At 41.6% G+C, this 21718-nt stretch overlaps 3 protein-coding genes and 2 non-coding genes across 9 annotated transcripts; all 5 read right to left on the reverse strand.

Annotated features, from left to right (window-relative positions):
- Positions 1-98: 98 nt before the first annotated feature.
- Positions 99-5148, reverse strand: ldhbb (lactate dehydrogenase Bb). Its single transcript, XM_012822334.3, has 8 exons — positions 4913-5148; positions 4214-4350; positions 3868-3985; positions 2250-2423; positions 1734-1907; positions 750-867; positions 536-659; positions 99-409 (listed from the first exon to the last, which is right to left on the reverse strand). The coding sequence occupies exons 1-8, from the start codon at positions 4965-4967 to the stop codon at positions 242-244; spliced, it is 1068 nt and encodes a 355-aa protein (XP_012677788.1). The 5' UTR covers positions 4968-5148; the 3' UTR covers positions 99-241.
- Positions 5149-7691: 2543 nt separating this feature from the next.
- On the reverse strand, positions 7692-12890 carry slc25a3b (solute carrier family 25 member 3b). Of its 4 annotated transcripts, none has more exons than XM_031564174.2 (8): positions 12480-12890; positions 11927-12081; positions 10350-10477; positions 9864-10043; positions 9532-9713; positions 8855-9027; positions 8581-8691; positions 7692-8085 (listed from the first exon to the last, which is right to left on the reverse strand). In XM_031564174.2, the coding sequence occupies exons 2-8, from the start codon at positions 12069-12071 to the stop codon at positions 7925-7927; spliced, it is 1080 nt and encodes a 359-aa protein (XP_031420034.1). In that variant the 5' UTR covers positions 12072-12081; positions 12480-12890; the 3' UTR covers positions 7692-7924. The 4 variants fall into 4 exon arrangements, with proteins under 4 accessions (XP_031420034.1, XP_012677786.2, XP_031420033.1 ...); XM_012822332.3 differs by lacking the exon at positions 10350-10477 and adding an exon at positions 10579-10703; XM_031564173.2 differs by having other exon boundaries at positions 11927-12084.
- On the reverse strand, positions 8168-8394 carry LOC116220086. The gene has a single exon (XR_004163462.1). It is a non-coding gene; the product is annotated as a small nucleolar RNA SNORA53 (small nucleolar RNA).
- On the reverse strand, positions 9102-9328 carry LOC116220085. Its single transcript, XR_004163461.1, has one exon. It is a non-coding gene; the product is annotated as a small nucleolar RNA SNORA53 (small nucleolar RNA).
- Positions 12891-15796: 2906 nt separating the features above from the next.
- On the reverse strand, positions 15797-21017 carry tmpob (thymopoietin b). Of its 2 annotated transcripts, XM_012822348.3 has the most exons (7): positions 20324-21017; positions 20145-20212; positions 19272-19389; positions 18794-18952; positions 18221-18348; positions 17789-17892; positions 15797-17675 (listed from the first exon to the last, which is right to left on the reverse strand). In XM_012822348.3, exons 1-7 carry the CDS (start codon positions 20373-20375, stop codon positions 17327-17329), a joined length of 978 nt encoding a protein of 325 aa, XP_012677802.2. In that variant the 5' UTR covers positions 20376-21017; the 3' UTR covers positions 15797-17326. The 2 variants fall into 2 exon arrangements, with proteins under 2 accessions (XP_012677802.2, XP_042563408.1); XM_042707474.1 differs by having other exon boundaries at positions 20145-21016.
- Between the last annotated feature and the right edge of the window lie 701 nt (positions 21018-21718).

Below are 21718 nucleotides of genomic sequence, written 5' to 3' on the forward strand. Positions count from 1 at the left end.
GAAACTTGCAAATTGTTGCATAGTGTTGCTATTTGTCCAACCTACAAATCTTTTAATATTTCCTTTAAAATTGCCCAACTAGCCAAATTGCGATTTTCTTAGGTTTTTAAGGTTTATTCAAACATATATAGAAATCAGTTACATTGAAATGACTGAGACCGTACGTAAGAGTTTTAACCATGCAGTGTTTTGAACTTTCAGGTTATTTGTAATGACTGAATGAATTGGTCACATTATTAAATCACAAGTCTTTCAGGTCCCTCTGGATGTTCCACAGTGTATCAGCGCTTCTCTTCAGCTGGGCCCTCTCATCATCAGTCAGAGTCATGTTGACCACACTGCTCACCCCATTGCTGTTCAGCACACAGGGCAGGCTCAAGTAGACCTCATCACCTATGCCAAACATGCCCTGCAAATCAAAGGCACACAGGTTATACTCACCAATCCATACATCCACTAGTACATATAGATTAGTGTTAGTATGTGTCTATCAAGTGGCTCAGTGTGTACTCCTGTACAAGGGGATTGTACTGACCTTTACCATAGTTGATACTGGATGGATCCTGTTCAGATTTTTCATGAGGCTTTCAATCAGATCAGCCACACTCAGACCAATGGCCCAGTTAGTGTAGCCCTTCAGTTTAATGACCTCGTAGGCACTGCAGTAAAAGTAGGCAATTGAGAAGTCAACGGTAATTACCATTATGTAGCTATATGTCAGGCTCTGTGTAACTGTATATGGCTCCTACCTGTCTACAACCTTCCTATGTGTTTCCGTCCAGTTCTCCTGGTCAGCGTCCGTCCCGATGTCTGGGTTGAGGTTCTGAAGATTCACTCCAGCTACATTAGCACCACTCCATACAGGCACTATAAAACACAAGGAGCATGTTCCAGTTAGTACGTTTATACGTGATGGATATCAATACCACCTACACCAGTGTTAAATGTATTTATAATTCAAAATAGGCATGATTTGGGTTAGTAATATACACAGTGGTACAGGAGGTAGAGAAGTCGTTTAGTAATCAGAAGGTTGCTGGTTCGATTCCCTGTCGAAGCGTCTTTGAGCAAGACACTGAACCCCTAATTGCTTCTGGTGCGCAGTGTGCCATCAGTGTAAATGTAAAATGTGTATACATTGAAAGTCGCACATATGTAAGTCGCTTTGGATAAAAGCGTCTGCTAAATGACTAAATGTAAATATGAAGGCTGCCCCAATGATGGATTATCTGTCAAATAAAAGGCCTGATTTCCTTATTAAATGTTTAAAAGTCAATGTTGAAATGGAACTTGGAGTAGCAAAACTCCCTCACTCCAGGATCAGGTCGCTTAATCACAAGCTCACATAATGGGCTAAAGACTCTCAGATTTCACTTCATTATATCACACTTATTACCTCCGCCAAGGAGGATATGTTTTCGGTGCCGTTTGTTTGTTTTGTCTGTCTGTTTGTCAACCCCCGGCCCCATGTCCATGAAACTTGGGTGAATGGTGTAGCATTACATTTGGGAGCGGATCCCAATTGTGGCAAGGATACATTTTTTCATTATTATTTTTGTATTATTTTTCACTAGGGCATTCGACCTTGGCAGAGGTCTGCACTCTATGAGTGCCCTTTTAGTCTGATAATGAAAAAGAAAAAAGCCTAACCTAAAGAAATGTTTTGGGAGAGGTTAAGTGATCTTGATAACAATATATTTAGTATCATTCTTTCTGTTTGTGCCTTTGCTCACCACTGGAGTCTCCGTGCTCTCCTAAGATCCAACCGTTGAAGCTGCTTGGGTGGATACCCAGCCTCTCGGCCATCAGGTAGCGGAAACGGGCAGAGTCCAAGTTGGTGCCGCTACCGATGACCCGGTGTTTGGGCAGACCACTCAGCTTCCAGGTCACATAGGTTAAGACATCCACTATGATCAGACAGAGAACTCTGTTAAGAAATGATCTGTATGTGGTGAAATTGTGAGAAGTTAATATCTCCAAATTCTGAGTGTAGAGGAGGCTCCAATATTTTAATCAATTCAATTTCATTTCTATAGCGCCAAAATAATAAAATTGTCTCAAGGTGACTGATGATATTTTATGTCAACCAGGTGTTAGTTGGCACAATAATTGAACATTGAAGTTGACTAAAATGGTAGATTAAAACGTGGCATGACTTATACTTTCTAAACTTCAACATGTCCACGTCTGGTCCATACTATGGTCTAGGCATGAGCATGTGTATGAATTGTACAGACGGCGATGTGAACCTGGGTTGGAAACCACAATCAGGATGCAGTTGGGGCTGTATCTGACAATCTGAGGGATGATGTGTTTAAAAATGTTGACATTCCTCTGCACCAGATTCAACCTGCTTTCCCCCTCTTGCTGGCGGACGCCAGCTGTGACCACAACGATCCGGGAGTGAGCAGTCACAGAGTAATCTAATGTTTTGGAGACATCAAAATAAAGCCATTCTAAGAATCCAGAACAATTTTTTAATGTAGAACACTCCTGTCACCTTTTTATATCAGTGGCTATCAAAGGCAACATATTGTAGTATTGGCATACAGACAAAATGGGAGAGGGATTTAGCTATAGACTTGCTAGATTGGGAAGGAATATGGGATATGGGTTTTCAATGCATCAAAAAAAAAAAAATCATCAACTAATACAATTTAAATTCTGTCATAGAGCATACTATACACCAATTGATAGGTTTCACGCCAAGCAAACAACTAGCTTAAATTGTGACCTGTGTGATGAAGATATTCCTGGCACTTTTAGACACATGCTTTGGGACTGCCAAGAAGAGGTAACTTTAATTTTGTCTGAGTTATTGGAAGTCGACATTCCTTTACACCCATGACTGTTAGTGCTTAATGATGACTCCCAAATTAAGTTCACTGAGAAACAGCGTGAAGTTTGGCTTGCAGGCTTAACAGCTGCAAAAAAACGTATTGTACAGAGGTGGTTACCCCACATAATAATTAAGACCTTTGTCAGGTTTTTAATGGCACACACGACACACTGGAACACACACGTGCATATATGGAGGCGACACAGGACACACACACACACACGTAGGCCTGAAGTCGCGGTGAATTTATTTTCTGCTTTTTCCCATCCTGGACCGTCCTTCCTCAAGGACCCCCCCAGGAGCAGTGGGCAGCTTTGCAGCGCCCGGGGACCAAGTGAAGTGAACTGTCCATCTTTGGTCAGGGATGGACATGAGTTCTGTTATTTTGCATGTTTTTACTGTTGGGGTTCTCTTGTGAACACGGGGAGAACATGCAAACTCCACACAGAAAGGCCTGGGAGATAGCCCACCTGAGCACTGTGCACTCTGGGGAGGACCTGCCCCCCAGAGCCAACAGCACCCCATGCGGGAATCGAACCCATGACCTTCTTGCTGTGCGACAGCAGTGCAAGCAACTGAGCCACCGTGCCATTCAAAAATGGTTGACGTACTTTCATGATGTTATAGTGATGGAACTTTCTACAGCTAGAGTTCATAATGCTGAGGCTACAACAACACACATGTGGGGGAAGAGTGCCAGGATGGTCACTGAATGGATGGGTGATCATATTTGAGGTCACTTCACATGTTTTACTGTCGTGTCTGTATTTGATTTAATTTGTTTTGTTTTTCCTCTATATTTTATAGGTCTTTCTGTCATTTTTGGGTCCATGAGATGTGCGATTCGTGTCTGAGGTTGGAATGGGTGGGTGGGGTGGGTGGGAGGACGGGAGTATTGGGATGTATTGTTGTTTTTTATAATACTGTTATGCTTTGTTTCATAAATAAAAACAGTGAATTACATTTTTTTTTTTTATAAAACTCCTGATCAATAATATTGTGATCCAGTTGCAAAAAAACATCCTCACCTTTGCCAGCAACTATCTTGGGTGTCTTTAAGAAGAGGCTGCCATGCTGGAGGTCCATCATCTCTCCTTTGAGTTTATCCTCCATCACATCCACCAGAGCCAACTCATCACAAAACTCCTATCGACAGATAGCGGAGAGGAAGATTTTTAACATGACCACTTTTCTTAAATGCTTACCTATGAACTATGAAATATCTCCTGAAGAATCTAAATTATGAAATAGAAATGACGTACGGTAAATATGTGATATTTGATGATATGTCACAGTTTGTCATAGTGAAGTCATCAATACAAGATGAGAGTGTTTTTGGTGATAAACCAACAAGATGTTTTAATAAAAACTTGCCCTTAGCAGGATGCTGATGGCACAGGCCATTCCCACTTGGCCCACTCCGACCACCGTCACCTTGTTCCTGGGTGGCTCTGCTGGCCCACTAAACATGGGCATAATGAGCTTCTGCAGGACTGAGGCCATGTCCAGAGCTGCAGCAAAACAGATTTGGCTAAGTAGGCTCCAACTGGCTCAGAGATCAAATGCATTAAGACCGATGTCCGTTTGCCAACTATGTACAAACAAACATATGCAAACACTTTGATTCATTACATTTTGTAGTTCATTAGCAAAGTCGTCCAGATATGTAGCTAAACCTTTACTCATAAGCAAAACATTTACTCATATTTATGTTAGGAGAATTGAAGGCTATTCATGTGAAAGCATCAATAAAGCACTACACAGATTTTTAGAAGAAAACTAGATAAATAGCAGACACTCAGTCTTTACTCTTTCACATGGCTTTCATGACCCTAGTTAGACATGAAGTTTAGGCCTCATCCTAAAAGGTTACATTCTAGTAGCCATTTTTCGTGGATCCAAAATGCACCCGCATTCAAGAGTTCATCCACCCCATCACAGATGCGCATGTCTCCATACACACACGCCCGCCACACAAACATGCACTGACTCTGTCCCACACAAAACCTAATGGTCAGAATAGAGTTCATTTGTCGGAAAAACAAGTGACAGAGTACTTGCTCAAATACTTACTTTGATCGATGATGTTCCGGGCTGCCAGGTATAGAAACCACCAAGAAATCAACATGGCATGTCAGAGACCGAGAGAGAGAAACAGGCATGCAGTTCCCCTGCAGCGTTCAATGTAGTTCACTGAGGAACTAAACTTCAGTGCCCAAGAGTGTCACCCCTACCTATCCCAATCAGGGAATAGTGCACCTGGTTCTGGCTGCAGCAGACACCACATGGGGGTTATGTCCTGAGATAGAAATACACTACACTGTCTCTTTTCCTCCTCCATCTCACCCCCTCCACCTCCACAATTATTTATCCCACTGCCAGTGTCTGTCTGCAGACAGGTAATTGGGTTAGTGTAATCCCTTGACAACTTCAATCTGCTACACCTGCACCCGAGTGTCATGTCAGAGTGTGTTAGATGCGCGTTACAAAAAAAAATGACATTGACTAAAAAATGTATGGAAACTTAATACAGAGTCGGGGAAATTTAACCATGTTAAGGATGCTCTTTAAATATATTTAGGAAAAAAGAATGAAACAGGACATTTTAATGTCTCTACTATGCCTATGTGTCTATTGGTGAAGAATGTCTTCCACAGAAATGTTAGTGTGTGTTAATAACTCCAGTGGATCAGATGTTACAGTTATTTTATACTTATGTGTCTTGGACTGAGAGTGACCAACATTACTGTTACCACTCTACATAAAAAAACATGCATAGACTGCCACTTAAATCCAGTGATGATCTCAAGGTAATCCAATTTTGGAGCTAGTCCCCTTTTTAATACCCAAAAGCTAGGGCATGTGTCAAGGGCAGGGAAAGTAAAAGCTTTACTATAAAAGCCTGTTAGCAAGGCTTGTTTTTTGTTTTACTTTTATGCACAATGGTGTATTAATGAGTAGCATGAATATCAGATTCTGTGGTACTCTGGTAATCATTCTAAAATGTTAATTATACCCCTTTAAGACCCAAGTAAAACCCATGTTGATTTTTAGTATGAAAGAGTCAACCTTTGGCTGATAAGGATGTATGGTATTCACCATGCTCATATACAAAATGTCGTCCCAACTCAAACAGTCTAATAATATCTGGCCCTGGAGTTTTACGACGAAGCAGATTAATTCTACTGTGTAATCGTCTTGAGATCCCTCGATGACATTGACATCTTACTGTAGTTGTTAATTAGGATTGGGAACATGCAGAGGCTTCAGTGGTGCAGCTCTCTTGCTTGTTCAGAAGACTAGATTTCAAAAGTGCAGTTTCGCCTCATCCAAAATCCCTTCTGTTCCAACACAAAGGTAAGGTGTTTTCATTCATTTGGTTGTGACGGAATGCTATACTCAGTTAGCTTCCATCTGATTATTATTTCAGGTCGGAAGTTATAGATGGAGATTGCGAGTGTCCCTGCCATCAGTTAACTACAGCAAGTATTATTCTCTCAGACTTACCAGAACATAAACGCCAGTGTTTGGGAGGCAGTTATTGCTGCAGGGGGCACTATAATGTCAAATATAGAAAAACAAAGCTGTAGTTCAAGTTCCATACATGTGAGTAAGTGAATAACTAAATCGCCTTTATTAACTGGCTGTTTATGAACCATTGAGCCTATCGATAACGTTTGAATGCTGAATGCATCTTGAAATTAAAAACTCGGACAAATATGAATCCATGCGTTGTTCAGGCTACTTCAACACAATGACGTCACTTTTAAACTCAATGCATCTGTCTGTGAAAACGTTATAACCAGCTTTAGACCAACACTGAGGGTGGGTTGGGTGGATGAAATGTCGATTTCCCTGCGACTGGAGATAGCAGTAGGTTATAACGATATATAGGCCTAATTCTGAGGGAGTAGTGTTGGTAGATCAGAGCTTCCCTTTACTTGAAGCACTTTGAGCTGCATTCTTTTGCATGTAAGGTGCTATATAAATAAAGTGTATTATTACTCTGGTTATTCTGGGTTCTCAAAAGTGCACCCAAACGTCCCTTTGTCAAAAATCGCGGACGTCTCATTTTGGCCAGGTATCTCGCTTCAACCAGGGTTAAATCCCTGCTATCCATCCTTCGTGTCAAAATCAGTCGGGCGGTGACTAGGCCCAGAAATAGCATGCCACCACCGTGAGATTTGTAATAATCTTATTAGGTAGAGCAGAATTGGTCTGTCGTTAAATTGACTAGGGTGTCCCGCTGCTGTAAACCATGGGAATGGCGGTGTTGAGCATGACTCCTTTCTTCTTGGTGTGGTTTCACTGTAAATGTTGTCCTCAATTACGAAAACGTTCAAAGCAGGCTTCAGGAACCAAGCCTTTATGCCAAGAGAACCTTAATAGAACCAAATCAATTACGCTAAGAGTATATGCTGCTCCAAAGATGTCTACAAGTAGTCACTCACTTTTCCTTCACTATATGATTGGTAAAATGTTGGCCGACATTTCTGATCAATTAGTGTTATGTAGACAACATAAGGGCAATTTCCAGTTTGGAAGACAGCGTTAAACCGAGTTCTAAAAAGTTAAATTCCAAAACTGAAATATCCAAGGTGCAAGCCCTCAAAAAACTAATTTTGAGCAAAGATATCTTAGAATACCTCATCACTGAACATGAATTAAGTGTAATTGCTCTTACAGAATAAATGATGCAGACATACAGAGCAACAACATGGCAAGTATGCTCTAGTTTAAGCAGTTGCAGTGTTCACACAATTTCCAGCTGGATTACTGGACTAGCCGGTCAATTCTGAGCCTACTTTGTTCAGAAAAAACATGGCATTCAACCAATGAAAGTAAACAAACATTTCGTCCAGGTACAGTTTAATCTTAAATTGACAAAACATTGGGTTTGGGGCCGAAATGACTGCATTTACTTTGCTTTTTCCGTTGTCTCTTAAACAAACATGTTCATTCTGTCGTCTGTCTTGGTTTGTGTGTACAGCAGCCGTAGAGGTGGGGAGCGGTGGTAGTTGGGGTTTTAAATATAGAAAAGAAAGCCATTAGCACATGGGGTGTTGGGGAAGTGTGTTTGGTGCTCTACTCAGTGAGGCCCAGCTTCTTCTTCAGGGACTCAGGCATCTCGGGGGGAGGGGGGCGGGGCAGACGGAAGTAGACCTTCACGGAGTCATAGATGAACCACTGCAGAGCAGTCAGGGTACCGATCATGATGATACGGGGCACAAGACCGTTCCACACGCCTGGTAGAAAAGGACAAACCAGCAAGAAAGTTGTCACACAAATGCCAACTATGCGCAGTTTATACTTCAATATAACAAAATGGTTGTCCGCCGTCCAGTCGTGCTGCACTGATGGATTCCAACAAGGGGTCAGTGCAGCTCTTAGACCAGAGGTGCAGGTAGACTGCTCTCACACGCCAATGACTCAAGCACCTCCAACTGTACAGCCGAAAAGCTGCTGGAAGTCTCCCCGCAGACACTGCAGTACCCACACAGAGTAAGCAGGCCTGAAGAGGAGCGCTTCCCAGAGGTGGATCTAAGGAACGTGTTGTAACACATGCGCATAGCACAGGATTTATTTTAGTAGCCTAGTTGGTTACTTAAATTAATCGGTTACCAATTTGTATGACTTACCATTTCTGTCCAACAGGATTTCTACAGTTTTGAGCATACATTTTTCAAAATACTACTAAGGAACTGAAAAGACTGCAGGGATAAAAGGGCTAGGATACTCACCTCTCGGCCCAAGCTTTTTGAGAACCCCCATAGCGGTACTGCCGCTCTCCTTGTTCAGCACGGAGACCACAGAGTCAGCAGGATGGGACACAATAGCGCAGAACACACCAGCTGTACAAGGTAAGACAGTTAGTTAACAGCAACTCAAATATTCACATACATGTGTTTAAAGTATTCAGGTAAAGATGAAACGGTTAGAAAATACAGGAAACTAAATGAAACAGCTACTTGTATAGGTCATATGTAATCTGACCACACAATAGCTGAAACTCACCGATGTAACCAGCAACAAAGGTGACGATCAGCTGCTCGCTCTTGCTGCACTCGTTGCGGGGCTTGGGCACGGCGTACTTGTAGAGCAGCTCCACGGTGCGCTCAAAGCAGGCAAACTTCATCATGGTGTATGGAATCTGCCTCATCCACAGAGGCACCACACCCTTATAAAACCTGCAAGAGTTCAGGAAACATAAAACCTCAGACCAATACAACAATTTCAACATGGCCATTGCCTTTGTTGAAGATTTGTCCGCCATCCAGTCGTGCTGCACTGATGGATTCCAACAAGGGGTCAGTGCAGCTCTTAGACCAGAGGTGCAGGTAGACTGCTCTCACACGCCAATGACTCAAGCACCTCCAACTGTACAGCCGAAAAGCTGCTGGAAGTCTCCTCGCAGACACTGCAGTACCCACACAGAGTAAGCAGGCCTGAAGAGGAGCGCTTCCCAGAGGTGGATCTAAGGAACGTGTTGAACACAATGTCATTGTAAAACAATGTCAATGTAACTGACAAGTAATGGCAGATCCTGGAATTCACTGGTTATGCACAAAGCTGTTGATCCACAACCATGGACTAGACTCAACATGAGGATTTTTGTCTGCCCCTTGATCATCTATTTACAATCTGACCAGCACCAATGTATACCCATGAGTCTCAGCTCTGCTTGTACTTACACCCACATGCCCTCCTCCGCATACATCTTGGGGAGACACTCCCTTAGGGTGTTGGCGTAGCCTGGCTTGGTCTGGATACGCACTTTGCATGCCTCCATGGGAGCCAGGGCTATGTCGGCAAAGAACTCTGCACTAGCAGAAGCTGCCAGGTAGAGGGATGTCCTCCACAAGTAAGTATTTTCCTGATGGGGAAGGAACAAGGTGACGGGAATGAGTTACGGACAAGTGACATTTTTCTCCAGATTGAAACGCTATTACTTCCAACAATCCAACATCTCAATCGAACCGACCCAGAGTAAATCAGCATTTAAACTCGGCACGCTAGTACTCACCTCACCAAGCAGATCGCTGTAGAAGATCTTGAACACCTCATAGAAACCAAACTTGCAGAGACCCTGCATGGAGTAGCCAATGAAGGTAGGTGCCCAGCCTTTACCAAGACCCCTCATACCATCCTCCTTCATTGTGACTGAAAAGCCATTGAAGATGGTCTTGTACTTCTCTGGATCCACCTAGGTTGGAGTGACATGACATTGTTATATCGTATTACAATTTTTAATAATTGTTGACAGTATTAATAATGTACTGAAAGGCAATTATACCAATAGTTATTCGGTATACCATCAAGGATTAATTTCACAGGTTAGTCTGGGAGACATGGTACACTAGCACAGCACACAATCAACATGCATGACCTTTTAAAAGGTGATGTGGGTAAGTAAATACAAAAGAAACAATGACAAACATTAACAACTTGACCCATACCAATGTGCTTCTATACCAGCTCTTACTTTGGAGGGGAGTGCTTAAATACAGACCTGTAGGCGGCACTTGACCAGATCAAGGGGCACAACTGCCGTGTGAGTGATGCCACAGCTCAGGATACCCCCAAATCCACACAGAGCATAGTATTTTAAGGAGCCAAAATCGCAGCTCACTTCCGCTTCTGTAGAACAGGACGAAACACCACAACACAAACATGCTCATGCTCAAAATCCACAGTACATACATGCTCATGCGGTTATCCCACACCGAGTGGAGACAGACCTGGAGTCGACACTTGATCAAATCAAGAGGCACCACAGCTGTGTGTGTGGTTCCACAGCTCAGAATTCCGCCAAAGCCACATAGGAGGAAATACTTCTGTGAGCCAAACTCACAGCTGTCTCCCTCTGAGGAGAGACCAAGCGCAATCATATGAGGCGCAACATAGTGGTGTGACATATGCCTGAAGGGCACCTTGGCTGACCTTTTGCACTGCCACAACTGAACTGGTCATTTAAGTCTGAGTCATTTTATGCTTATAATGCAGAGAACTTACTTCTAGTAGGAAGTAGTTTGTTTTGCAGTGACCCTAACATAGCTACAAAAAAGGGTCTAGTCATTAAGAAAAAAAAATATATATTTATATATAAACAAACCTACAAGACAATCAACACCTTGAAGTAGCATGCAAATATAACGCATGTGCATGTGTAATACAACTAACCACTGTTATAGCACAACTGTGCAACATGGCCTTTGCCTGAGCCAATGAAATCCGACCTTGTTAGCACGTCCCTCAATGCAACCAGCGGTCATGTGTTGAGGACGCATTGAAATATATTACATTCCCGATAGCCAGATATTACTTAACACAAGATAACCTTAATGTGAATTGTGGCATGAATCCATGGATGTGGTATAACAAAGTCTTGAGATTTCCCTTCATATAATCCTAAACTGTTTTTCCTACAGAACCAACTTTGTCCTTCACTGCCCTCCATTTCCATTGACAGCCCGGCAAGGCCTTCAGGCTTCGTCTGAACCTGATCGCAATTTGGACAGACATCCGAATCAAGCGCATGAACATTAGCATTTAATAATGAACAGCTGTTTAAAATGTAAAGCAATAGCGCTAAATGCTAGCAAGAAGATACCGTTAGCAAGAAGTTAGCTCAGGGTAGCTATTTAGCTAGCTAGCTGACTACCTATCGTTTGCTAGCTATGATGGCGAACTTAGGCTCTGCTTCAAACATAAACCCCTGACCCCAAAACGTCTGCTATTTTAACCATCTAATAAATCAAATGATATAACATGATACCGACCAGATGACTGCTAGTTTCTCTTTACGTTAATCCGCCAAGCTAAGATAACTACCCAACGCGGATGAGTTAGATATAACGGTAAGTTAGTCACCGGTAACGTGACACTAAGTTACAGCTAACAGCTCTTTCAGTTAGTTAATAGCCTCTACCATTAATGTTACCTAACCAGCTAAAACGTTATCATCTCAATATATTTCGGGCTGCTAATGCACCAACAAGAGTAATGTTAGCAGTGTATTGAGACAGTTGGCTTCTTAGAACAGCTCCCCTTCAAAAGGGTCGTTAGCACATAGCATAGCATTCTTACCGTCCGCCACTGCTGCGGCCGCAAATCTTCGGGTTTGTCCATTGACATTGGTTGTCTGTTTGGGCTCCTCAGTTTTTTGCAGTGAGAACAGCGGGGCACTGAAGGGATTCGCCCGGGCCAGTTGTGTCAAGGTGGTCGGGTACATCGTGTTCAGGCTGCTGTGTTGAAGGGGAATGATATTGCGAGTTTGAGACGGTTAGGTACCCTCTTTACTCATTGTTTAAGTCAACGTTATTTCACAACGATTACGAATTAGCACGCGACCGAATAATAAAACCACAACGTTACTAGACAAACAGAGTAGCTAACTGTTTTTACATTAAGCGTAGTGATTTGCTGACCATCTACAGTTAACTGCCCAGTAATTTCACACCAGCTAGTTTGCTAATGCTAAGTAACTTAGCTAGCTGTGAGCTATGTACAAATGTGTGGATATTTAAGTTACTGTTACATAGACTACATTAATACACATTTATAAACAATCCTGATGACCTCGCATATATCGTTCGCTGTAAAGAAACACACAAACATGAAAATTCACAAAGTTCCTCACCTTAGGAGAGCTCCTTGAAAATTGGTGTCTCCGACCTTCCCAACCGCCGGCTCGTAGAGAACGAATCCTGTCGCAGTCTGCCTGAACGAGATGTCTCGTAAAGGAAATGCCCACGTCAGAGCACATTCTGGCCACTCACAGTGAAGCTTTTTGGTGGTTACGCAATCGTTTCTGAGGCCTAGGCTAATATGCTAGCTAGACCTTCTACAGTGGCAGGTTTGACTTCTACTAGCAATATGCAACTTAAGGGTAGGTTATTGATTCATTTAGCCAAGGAACGAATTTGTCTTCTGCTTCATGCATGCTGTGCGATAACAGAAGATCACTGCATGCCACGGATGCCGCATTATATGTCGCCCGCGCATATTATTTACGGTTAAGGCTTAACAAAAAGAGCACGAGAGGCTACAGGCAGTCTATAGTATTGGCCATATGCAATTAAAGCGAAAAGGGCAGGTAGCAAGGTCATGGTGAAAGCTTCAAAAACATCAGGAGCCTCTGTAGCGGCTTTAGAATCTTTCTATCTCATTGTTACAAAATAAAAAATATAAAAATGCTTGTCTCTGTACCGTTCTTTTTCATTGTCATTTTGAACGGAGGCTCCTTGGGCTCCCTTGGTTCATCTTTGAGTCCTGTCCTGCTTGTTGTCATTTATTTCAATGTATTGTAATGTATGGTGTCAATAAACAATTATATGGACCTTTGCTCCTTTATATTTACATCACGAAAGTGAAGCCAAGGTTGCTGTTCTCAATAGCTGGATTTCCTTGTTGACAAAGTCCTGGACCTTGCTGATCATCAAAGCTGTTGTTGGAATATATGTCAAAGCAAAAAATAAAGAGTTAGATCACAGTTTTACACTTTATATGACACAGCAAGCCATTACATTAAAGCTGGACAGAGGGTGCATTATAGGACCACAGATTCAAAAACATGTAGTAGTCTACCTCACCCTCCCATTGGGAAATCGTTTTTGCTGCACCATGACATGGGAACTAAAAGTAAACCAGAGGTTTGTAAGGGCTAGTGAAATAAGCTACAATGGGGTGAAATGACATAAAGGCCTCTTTGTGTAGGTCCACACATTTAACGCAGATTCTGTCACAGTTTTGAATCATCCGTCTTTGGTGGCTAGACTCTGTTTTCCATCAATGGTACAGTAAGAGTTGCAGTTGAAGATGTTTGACTTTTGAAAATGTAAACAGTGGGGTGGGGGTAACAATGCAAATCTGTAGTGATTTTAAAATCAGATTTTGCTGGGATTATATTGTCAAGGAATGAGCAATCTAAAGAGGTCTAAAGTTTGTTTCAGTTGGGCTACAAATCAGTGGAGTGGAGGAGAGTGGTTTATGATAACAAAGGGGGTGAATCTTCATTTGAAAGGCAACATCAATATCGCCACTGTCAATGTTATACAATATGCTGCATTTGGATCCACTTTATAAAATATCCAGATAGCTCAAAAGGAAACCTGAATACCCTCCATCTGAATCTGGAACAAGGACTGAGGTAAAAAGTGTACATGAAGGCATTACAAACAACATGCAAGGAGCATGCCATGCTCAGCACATCCTAAGCATTAGGTGAAGCAGTAATATAATACTACAAATAATAGTGCACCAAAAGTTTAAAAGGTTTCACGTATGATTCATGTATCTTTAGTCTTTAGGATAGGAGTGAAGACTTACCAGCAAAACACAGTTGTTGTTTTTAAGTTAACACATGTGACACGTGGCTAAAACAGCTTGTGGCATGATCTCTAGACATTTTTAACAGTGTAAAAATATTTGAGATTCTTTTATGTTTATAATTTTATAATGCTCAGTTTAAGTGTGTAGTAAGTAATTCAAAACAGCAGAGGTTTTGTGAGATAATTTTAATAGTTGGTAATAACCTGAAGCCTGTCATTTAAAGTGCTTTCCAGTATACTTACACCTTGAACTATGTGGGTGGGTCAAAATGCATGGTAATACAATTATGGTCCAGATGATGACTGCAATTGTTAAGGAAGTCAGTCTCGTTATATGGCTCCTTGGTGGGAGCCCCTTAACGTGGGTTTAACCTTGGTCAAATCTCCATACGAAGGGGACATTGGTGGTGCATCTGAATGTGGATGAGGTGAGTATTCAACCTAGAATTCAATTTGACATTTTAGCTGCATATTATTTTATGAATTACAGGGTATCCATGCATTCAAAGACGATGTCGATGATTTAAAATAAATGGGCATGGGAAGATTTATTGAAATATGTCAATTGCATTTCGGTATGCCATTCTAAAGTATGATTCCCCGAAAACTGTAACCTAATTTGTCACATAAGGCAGGGGAATCAAACTCAAATGACCCGGGGGCCGATGAGTGTCCAGTCTGGTCAGTGGGGGGGAAACAAAAACGTGTGAGGACACTAGAGATGTTTAGTTTTTATTAGGCAGAGACATTAACATGTGCGCACACACAGAGAATTAAAAAAATAAAAACCTCAAACAGTAAATTCCAAAAATTAAAACTATGAAGACTCCATTCAGACACTGCTTGTGTCATTTCTGCATTGACTACAATAATGGATACACTTATTTTAAAAAGTCAGTAGTTTTGCTCAAGCCCCTTACAAAAATATAAAACCAAAGACGATTCACAGCTACTGAAACAGTACAAACATGCCGTCTGTATTAAACAAGATTCTTCATGTTAAGTCCTTGTGATTTGGATTCAGGGGGTTAAGTCCATGATCAGATGTTCAGTAGAAAAGCAAGAGGAGAAATTATTTGGCCAGAGCGGTCAACTGGTCTACAGGTACATGTATTTACAGTAGTCTAGTTTGGTTCACACAAATAGAAATGCTACATCACAAACAGTAAAACAATCACACAAGACATGATCAGTGCAGTCTGTCGCCTAACAACTGTATGAGCACCATCCCTGTTACTGCCCAAACCCATAATGAGTTACTAAAAATATGTTTACAAATGATCTTTGTCTGCTTGTCAAATGTCTAGGTGGCTAACATGATCCTGATGGACTGTGATCTTAACTGGCACTTGAGTTACTGTAAGGGAATATTGAGGTAACTACAGAAATGCCCTTCTCTGGTATGAACAGATCTCTCAAGATACATGGGGCAAAAGAAAAAGCCTTTCTCAATCAGCTAAATACATTTGACCCAACACAGCAGAACAACTTATTCCCTAATGACATTTTCAAGCTACATTCTGAAGGAGGGATTATCTAAAAATAAATCTTATGCAACTCCTTTTAGCTTCAAGTTGCTAAGACTGCATTCTAATGTAAATTTACTTCACACAAAAAAACAAAAAAAACTCTTTACAATACATTCTCCTAGACAGGCATTTTTTCAATCAGCAGAAAGGGTTCCAAACAGAACAATATGGTAAGACGGTCACGCTTTGGCCTGCCTCACTAATAGAATCTAAATTTAGCGCCACTGCCGAGGTTAACAGGTTATAGGTGTCGTGGTCTGAACGTATGAAAGCACGACCAAGAACCACACCTCCACTGAACAGTATCTTATATGGTACAGCTCATTCAAAGCATTCTAGAAGAAACATTGCCAGCTAGCACACTCCTCAAATGTGCTTTACTGATGCACCTTCACAGAAATGTGCCTTTGTGAAAGACAGTTGTGCATGATTGTGCATTCAATGAAATTGTGAAAGTAAAATATTAGATGTGCTATCAGTAGGTAAAGTAAGATTTTTGAACAGCTATTTGGTCAAAGGGTCATGTCAGTTCAATACTGACATAAAACAAGAGATAACTTTTGAAACACTAGATTTGTTCAGCTTCAGACTACAAAGCAAAAGTAGACATCCTGTAAAAACGTACAATAACGGCCAGTGCAGTATTGGCTTAAATGACTCAACACATCTGGTACTATTCGAGAAACGTCTTTACAAAACCCCATACATTTTTCTAATGTAGGGACAGCCAAAAGGTTTTTGGTAGTATCAATTCCAGGCTGACTGAGCCAATGTCATTACCATGCTGATGTAGCTACTCCGTAAGCAGTCATGGCAACTCGGCAACGGTGTGGAAAATCTAACAAGTTTAATAAAAAAATATGTTTCCCGTCATTCCTGTTAATGGAGAAAGGTGTGAACAAACTGAATAGTTGGCTGTTAATGGAGATTCTGCCTTTATTGGAAGTTTTTTTTTATTTTGAGGGACATTTCATACCCTTATCAAAGCACAGGTCTACAAATGAAACTCTGATGTATAAAATAATAGACTGTAACCTCCAGAGGAAAAAATCTAATGTTGTCAAATGTCATGATTATCATGTTCAGTTCTTGACACTGAATTTGGCTGTGACTGAAAAACCTGAAGTGAGTGTAGTCATGACAGAGGCGTCAGATTCTCCCAAACAAACCTGGGCATGGTTGGGTCAAATTGATCAATTATTAACACTTAAAAATACTACACTGAAAGCACAATACTTAAAAGCCAGTTTATGTTTAAGCCCTTACTTACTTAAAATTCATGCAAAACAGGTCATCTTCAATAACTTTGTTTTGAAGATCACTCTGAAGTGCTAAAGACATGACTGACAGTCACAAACACAAAGACCAACCATGCAAAACTACCTGTCTTAGAAAAAAAAGCTAGGAAAGCTAAAAAAAACAATTCAAACCAAGCTAAATGAAAGCCTGCCCCATGATGGTTTAAAAACTACTTTTTCTAGACTTCACTGAGACTGTTACCATCCAGGTGAGCTTGGGACAGCAGACTGCTGGAGAGGGATAACCCATAATTCATATCATGAGGGGCAGTTTGAGGTGGAGCTGCACAGGCGATGGCTGGATGAGGTATGGGCAGCAGTGTCTCTTGCTCATTCGCTGCTTTTGTCTGCTGTACTCTCACCTCCAGTGATCAGGGCGGGGATGCCGGTGCTCTCTACCAGGCCTCGGATGTAATTGATGTGCTCACTGTCCACATTCTGGTAGGTGTAGTAGACAGCTGCAATCACAGTGAGGAGAACCATCAGCCTCAAGAGCAGTGAGAGGCAGCGACCCACACGGGAGCCCTGAGAGGGGGGAGCTGCTAAGGTGGAGTGGCCCTGTAGGATGGAGCTGGTCTCTGTGTAGATACTCTGATGCTGGAGGGTTTCTTCTCTCCAGAGGTTCAAGGGCTTCACAGGCCGGCCAGCTGCCCCGTGAATAGGCTTTCGACAAGTGGCACTGACGTGGGCGAAAAGAAAGAAAGTCAGTGGATGCATTACTAAGGATCAGCTACTTGCGAGAGAACTGGAGACTGAAGTTTTATGGAAAACACGGCCCAAAAGTCTGTTTACCTGATTCCTGTGGGAGTGGCCGTCTGATTGGGAAACATCTCCTTTAAAACATCCTCCTCCTCAGTCACTGCAGTCTCATATGCAGCGGATACTTTTTCCTCCACCTGGAAGGTTGATACAAAATGTATAGTTGCAATGTATGGATGCCAGATGATATAACATTGTATGTTGCATATTTTTAAATCTTACATCTTATCTGGTAAATAAAATGTACCTATGCTGGAAAATATGGCAAAAGCTTGTCATTCTTAATTACACTTGCCTCTGTCTGTGACCTCCATTATTAAGGTCTAAGTGCCCAGGATACTATGCAATATGACTTCACTGTACCCACATATCTGGTCACTTCTAATCAATATTAAGGGCACATCCTGAATTGCGATCTATTATAGAATCCCAAAATGTTAGTTTTGGTGGGAATAGGGGACTTGCCTTATTTTGCCGTCTACTGCTGGTGCGGACTGTAACAGGAGTCTTGCTCCGGCTCCTGACTGGCTTGCTTACGACAGGGACAGGGGCTGGCTCTGGCTCTGGCTCAGGCACTGCTGGGGCTGATTCCTCTGCAAAGCAAACCGCAGCAAAGGATTGGGGATTTAATAACAATAATAATAGTAATCATAATAATAATCACACAAGATGAGATGACAGTACTACATCCTATACAAAGACCATGTTACTCTACATTTCCTTCTTGTCCTTATACCCAAATACGACTCAACACTACCAAACTCAGAGGTCACACTGAAATGTGGCTTGCCACAGGCTATTCTATTCAATTCAATTCATTCAATGAACTATTCTCTCAAGATGATGAGATGCAGAAGCCAGAAGCCTCAATCCCAGAAGAAAGGAAAGGCTAGGTGACAGATTCAACAAATCGATCTGAATCATTTGATTCTATACAGGGAAAATCTGTCTCAGAAAATACAATGATGAGAGCAAAATGCACTACCAGTACTGATATTCCTGAGGTCTCACAAAGAAAAAAGCAATGTAACTTCTCACCATCCTCCTTATCACTGTAGTGATCTTGCACAGAGTTTGTGTTTCCATTCTGACCGCCATCCGCCTTCAAGGTGGTTGGCTCTGGAGGACTTGATATGATGCTGGCAGCTCCATCTAGAACCTTCACTAGCTGCTTCTCATAGAGTCTGCGTGTTGAGGCTGAAGTGGAGAAATTGCAATCGATACATTAGGGGTAACAAGTGTGGGTGAGTACTTATTCATAATTAAAAATCATTTTTTATAAGACTCGGGGTTGTGACCTGGCTGAGAATGTGTGAAGGTGTAAATACCGTCAACCATGGTGGTCTAGGAGAGCGAGGCTATGATACTCCTAGATACTAGAACTTTCCTTAACTATGTTTGCTTTAAATAAAAAGTGAAGCACTACTACAACTACTGCTGCTACTACTACTACTACTACTACTACAACTAATACTAACAGTTTGTAACTAGGCGGATGAATGTGCCTGACCCTCACCTACAATAGGACCAGCATCAATTCCATGTTTAAGCAACTGGTCCTTCAGATCTTCATCGGAGAGGCCTGACATGTCAACCTCATCTGGTCGAGGTTTATCCGTCTTCCTTGAAGCTTTCTGGGGGGGAAATATATATCACTTTACAGCTTTAACAACACAAATGAGCAATCATGATAACCCAGTAGGTCTTTTTCTGATTTAAATGTTTGCACTGAGTGATATCTTGTCTAGTCTTTTGACTTTGTGTTTCCTAACTCAGTCCAGCGCAGTCCATTTTCGTGCGCTTTGGATTAGCGAATCCTGACATTCAGAAAAAAAAAAAAAAAAACACTAGGCTACAAAACGCATCTGGATCTGGGACTCAACGGGCAACGTCGTAATGTTTTGTCATTACCAGTGCTCTCCGCTACTCAAAGGCGACTCGAGTTCTACTCAAGTGAGTTCATTTTTGTTGCCCTCCTACTTAGGCGCACCTGCGATTTTATTTATGAAACGATAACGTGATCGCAGACTTCAGTGTGCTATTTTACATTGCACATCGATATACTTAAATTTGTCCAAAATTCTGCTGGCATCTCGCAGATTTCTCTTAGCTAGATTAGCTAAATGCACTCAAAATATAACGTAAAACAAGGGCTCCAATAATACCAGATGTGTGCCTTCGGTTATAACGTGAAGCATTTGCACGAACTATGAGCGAATGCTTGCTCTACATGATCGTGGTATTTACTACGATTACTACGGTATTTACAGTTTCAACAGTTCTGCAACGTGAACAATAAAGTTAGACGGCTAACGTTAGCTGGCTATCTACGTTGCATTAAAAGAAAGGGGCTAACAACACAGCTAGGTAGCAAGCTACAAGAACTTACCCTTCCTGAGGACCGAGTCCGATTGGAGACCACGGGAGTCGGCAGTTCATCATCACTCGAAAAGGTGTCTTGATAAGTCATGTTGTTTAACACAGTCAGTTTCTTCAAATATAATTGAACATACACCTCCTTCTTCTGGTCTCCATTTGGGAGAAGTACATCATTGGCTAGCAACTCACCTTTGAGTTTCTCTTTAGTGAGAACTGACGGGTCTTCGAGGAATTTCGCCATACCCGGTAGCTTAACGTTAAACTATTAACTTCCCGTGCCACCGTATCTATCACCTATAGAATTTCCGAAAGTTAGCTAACTAGCTAGCTAGTTAAGTGACTCAAATGACGATGTACTATTTTTAATTTCTCCAGGAACCCAATCAACCTGGAAACGAAGACTTAGTTATTTAACATTATTATCGCTAGCTAGCTAGTTAATGTTAGCTAGCGAGCAGACCGCTAACAAAAATGTGCGAATACGATTAGCAAAAAGGCAAACTGGTACGCTAAAATCTCGAGTGTAGCTAACTTTTTCCTAGATAAACTCGCCTAAGAGCTTTACATACGTCTCTGGGTTGCTGCTATTTGTCATACAAATACTCTTTGTATGCACATTTGTCTTCATAAGAGGCTATAAACTATATCGCAATCCGATCCGATCATTGCGCGCCTCAAATGTTTACATTTGTATAAAGTCGACTGTGATTGGACCGCAAAATGAAGAATCTCTATTGCCATTGGTGTTAATGAGCAATGTCAATTATGTTACAACCATATAGAGCAAATATTTTCATGGCAGTGCTCAAGACAGGAATGATCAAAGTTTAATAGAAAAGGGGGAGACGCAGTATCTTGCAAAAACAGAATTGAAGTACCAGTAGATACAAAAATGCTTGTTCAAAGCAGTTGAAGGTAACAAACAAAGTCTTCTGGTGGTTTTAATGGCGGGAGGCAAGCTAGATCAGTGCATTACCGCCATCTACTGAGACGAAATGTGGACCTTGTAGATATAAATAGCCTACTTAGAAGTCAACGACAATAAAACACAATAAAAAGATATTAAGCTCTGCACGCTTGATCCACTGTACAAATGTGCCTTCAATAATCTCTTTTTGCGTTTCTAATCGTTCTCCTATTCAGAGCCAGAGCTCCTCTGTATTCGGTTACCGTATCAAACGGATTGATTTAACTGTTGTAAAAACCTTGCCACATGTCTTAATCTTTACACTCATATGTCTACAATAGCTTCCTCTTCTTGAATTAGACACCTGTCTTCTAACCTCAACTGCTTAATCACACATTACTAGTTTCTGTAGCTCAACTAGTAGAGAAAGGTGAAAACAACACCAAGGTCATGGGTTTGATTTTCACGGAGCACATGCACTATCTGTACTATACTGTAAGTCACCTTGGATAGTTGTTTGATAAAACAGTTTACACTGACCCTACGTCATTAGGACCTCTAAATCATGTATTTCGAATCAAGGACACCTGAACCTGAATACTTCATCCCCTCAAGCTCTGCAGTTGCACTCTACCCTTGTGACAGTTTCATCATTTAAAGAAAGCCTGGCCTGTTGA

The sequence above is a fragment of the Clupea harengus genome, chromosome 3 (genome assembly GCF_900700415.2).
Source record: "Clupea harengus chromosome 3, Ch_v2.0.2, whole genome shotgun sequence".
Taxonomy (NCBI): Eukaryota; Metazoa; Chordata; class Actinopteri; order Clupeiformes; family Clupeidae; genus Clupea; species Clupea harengus.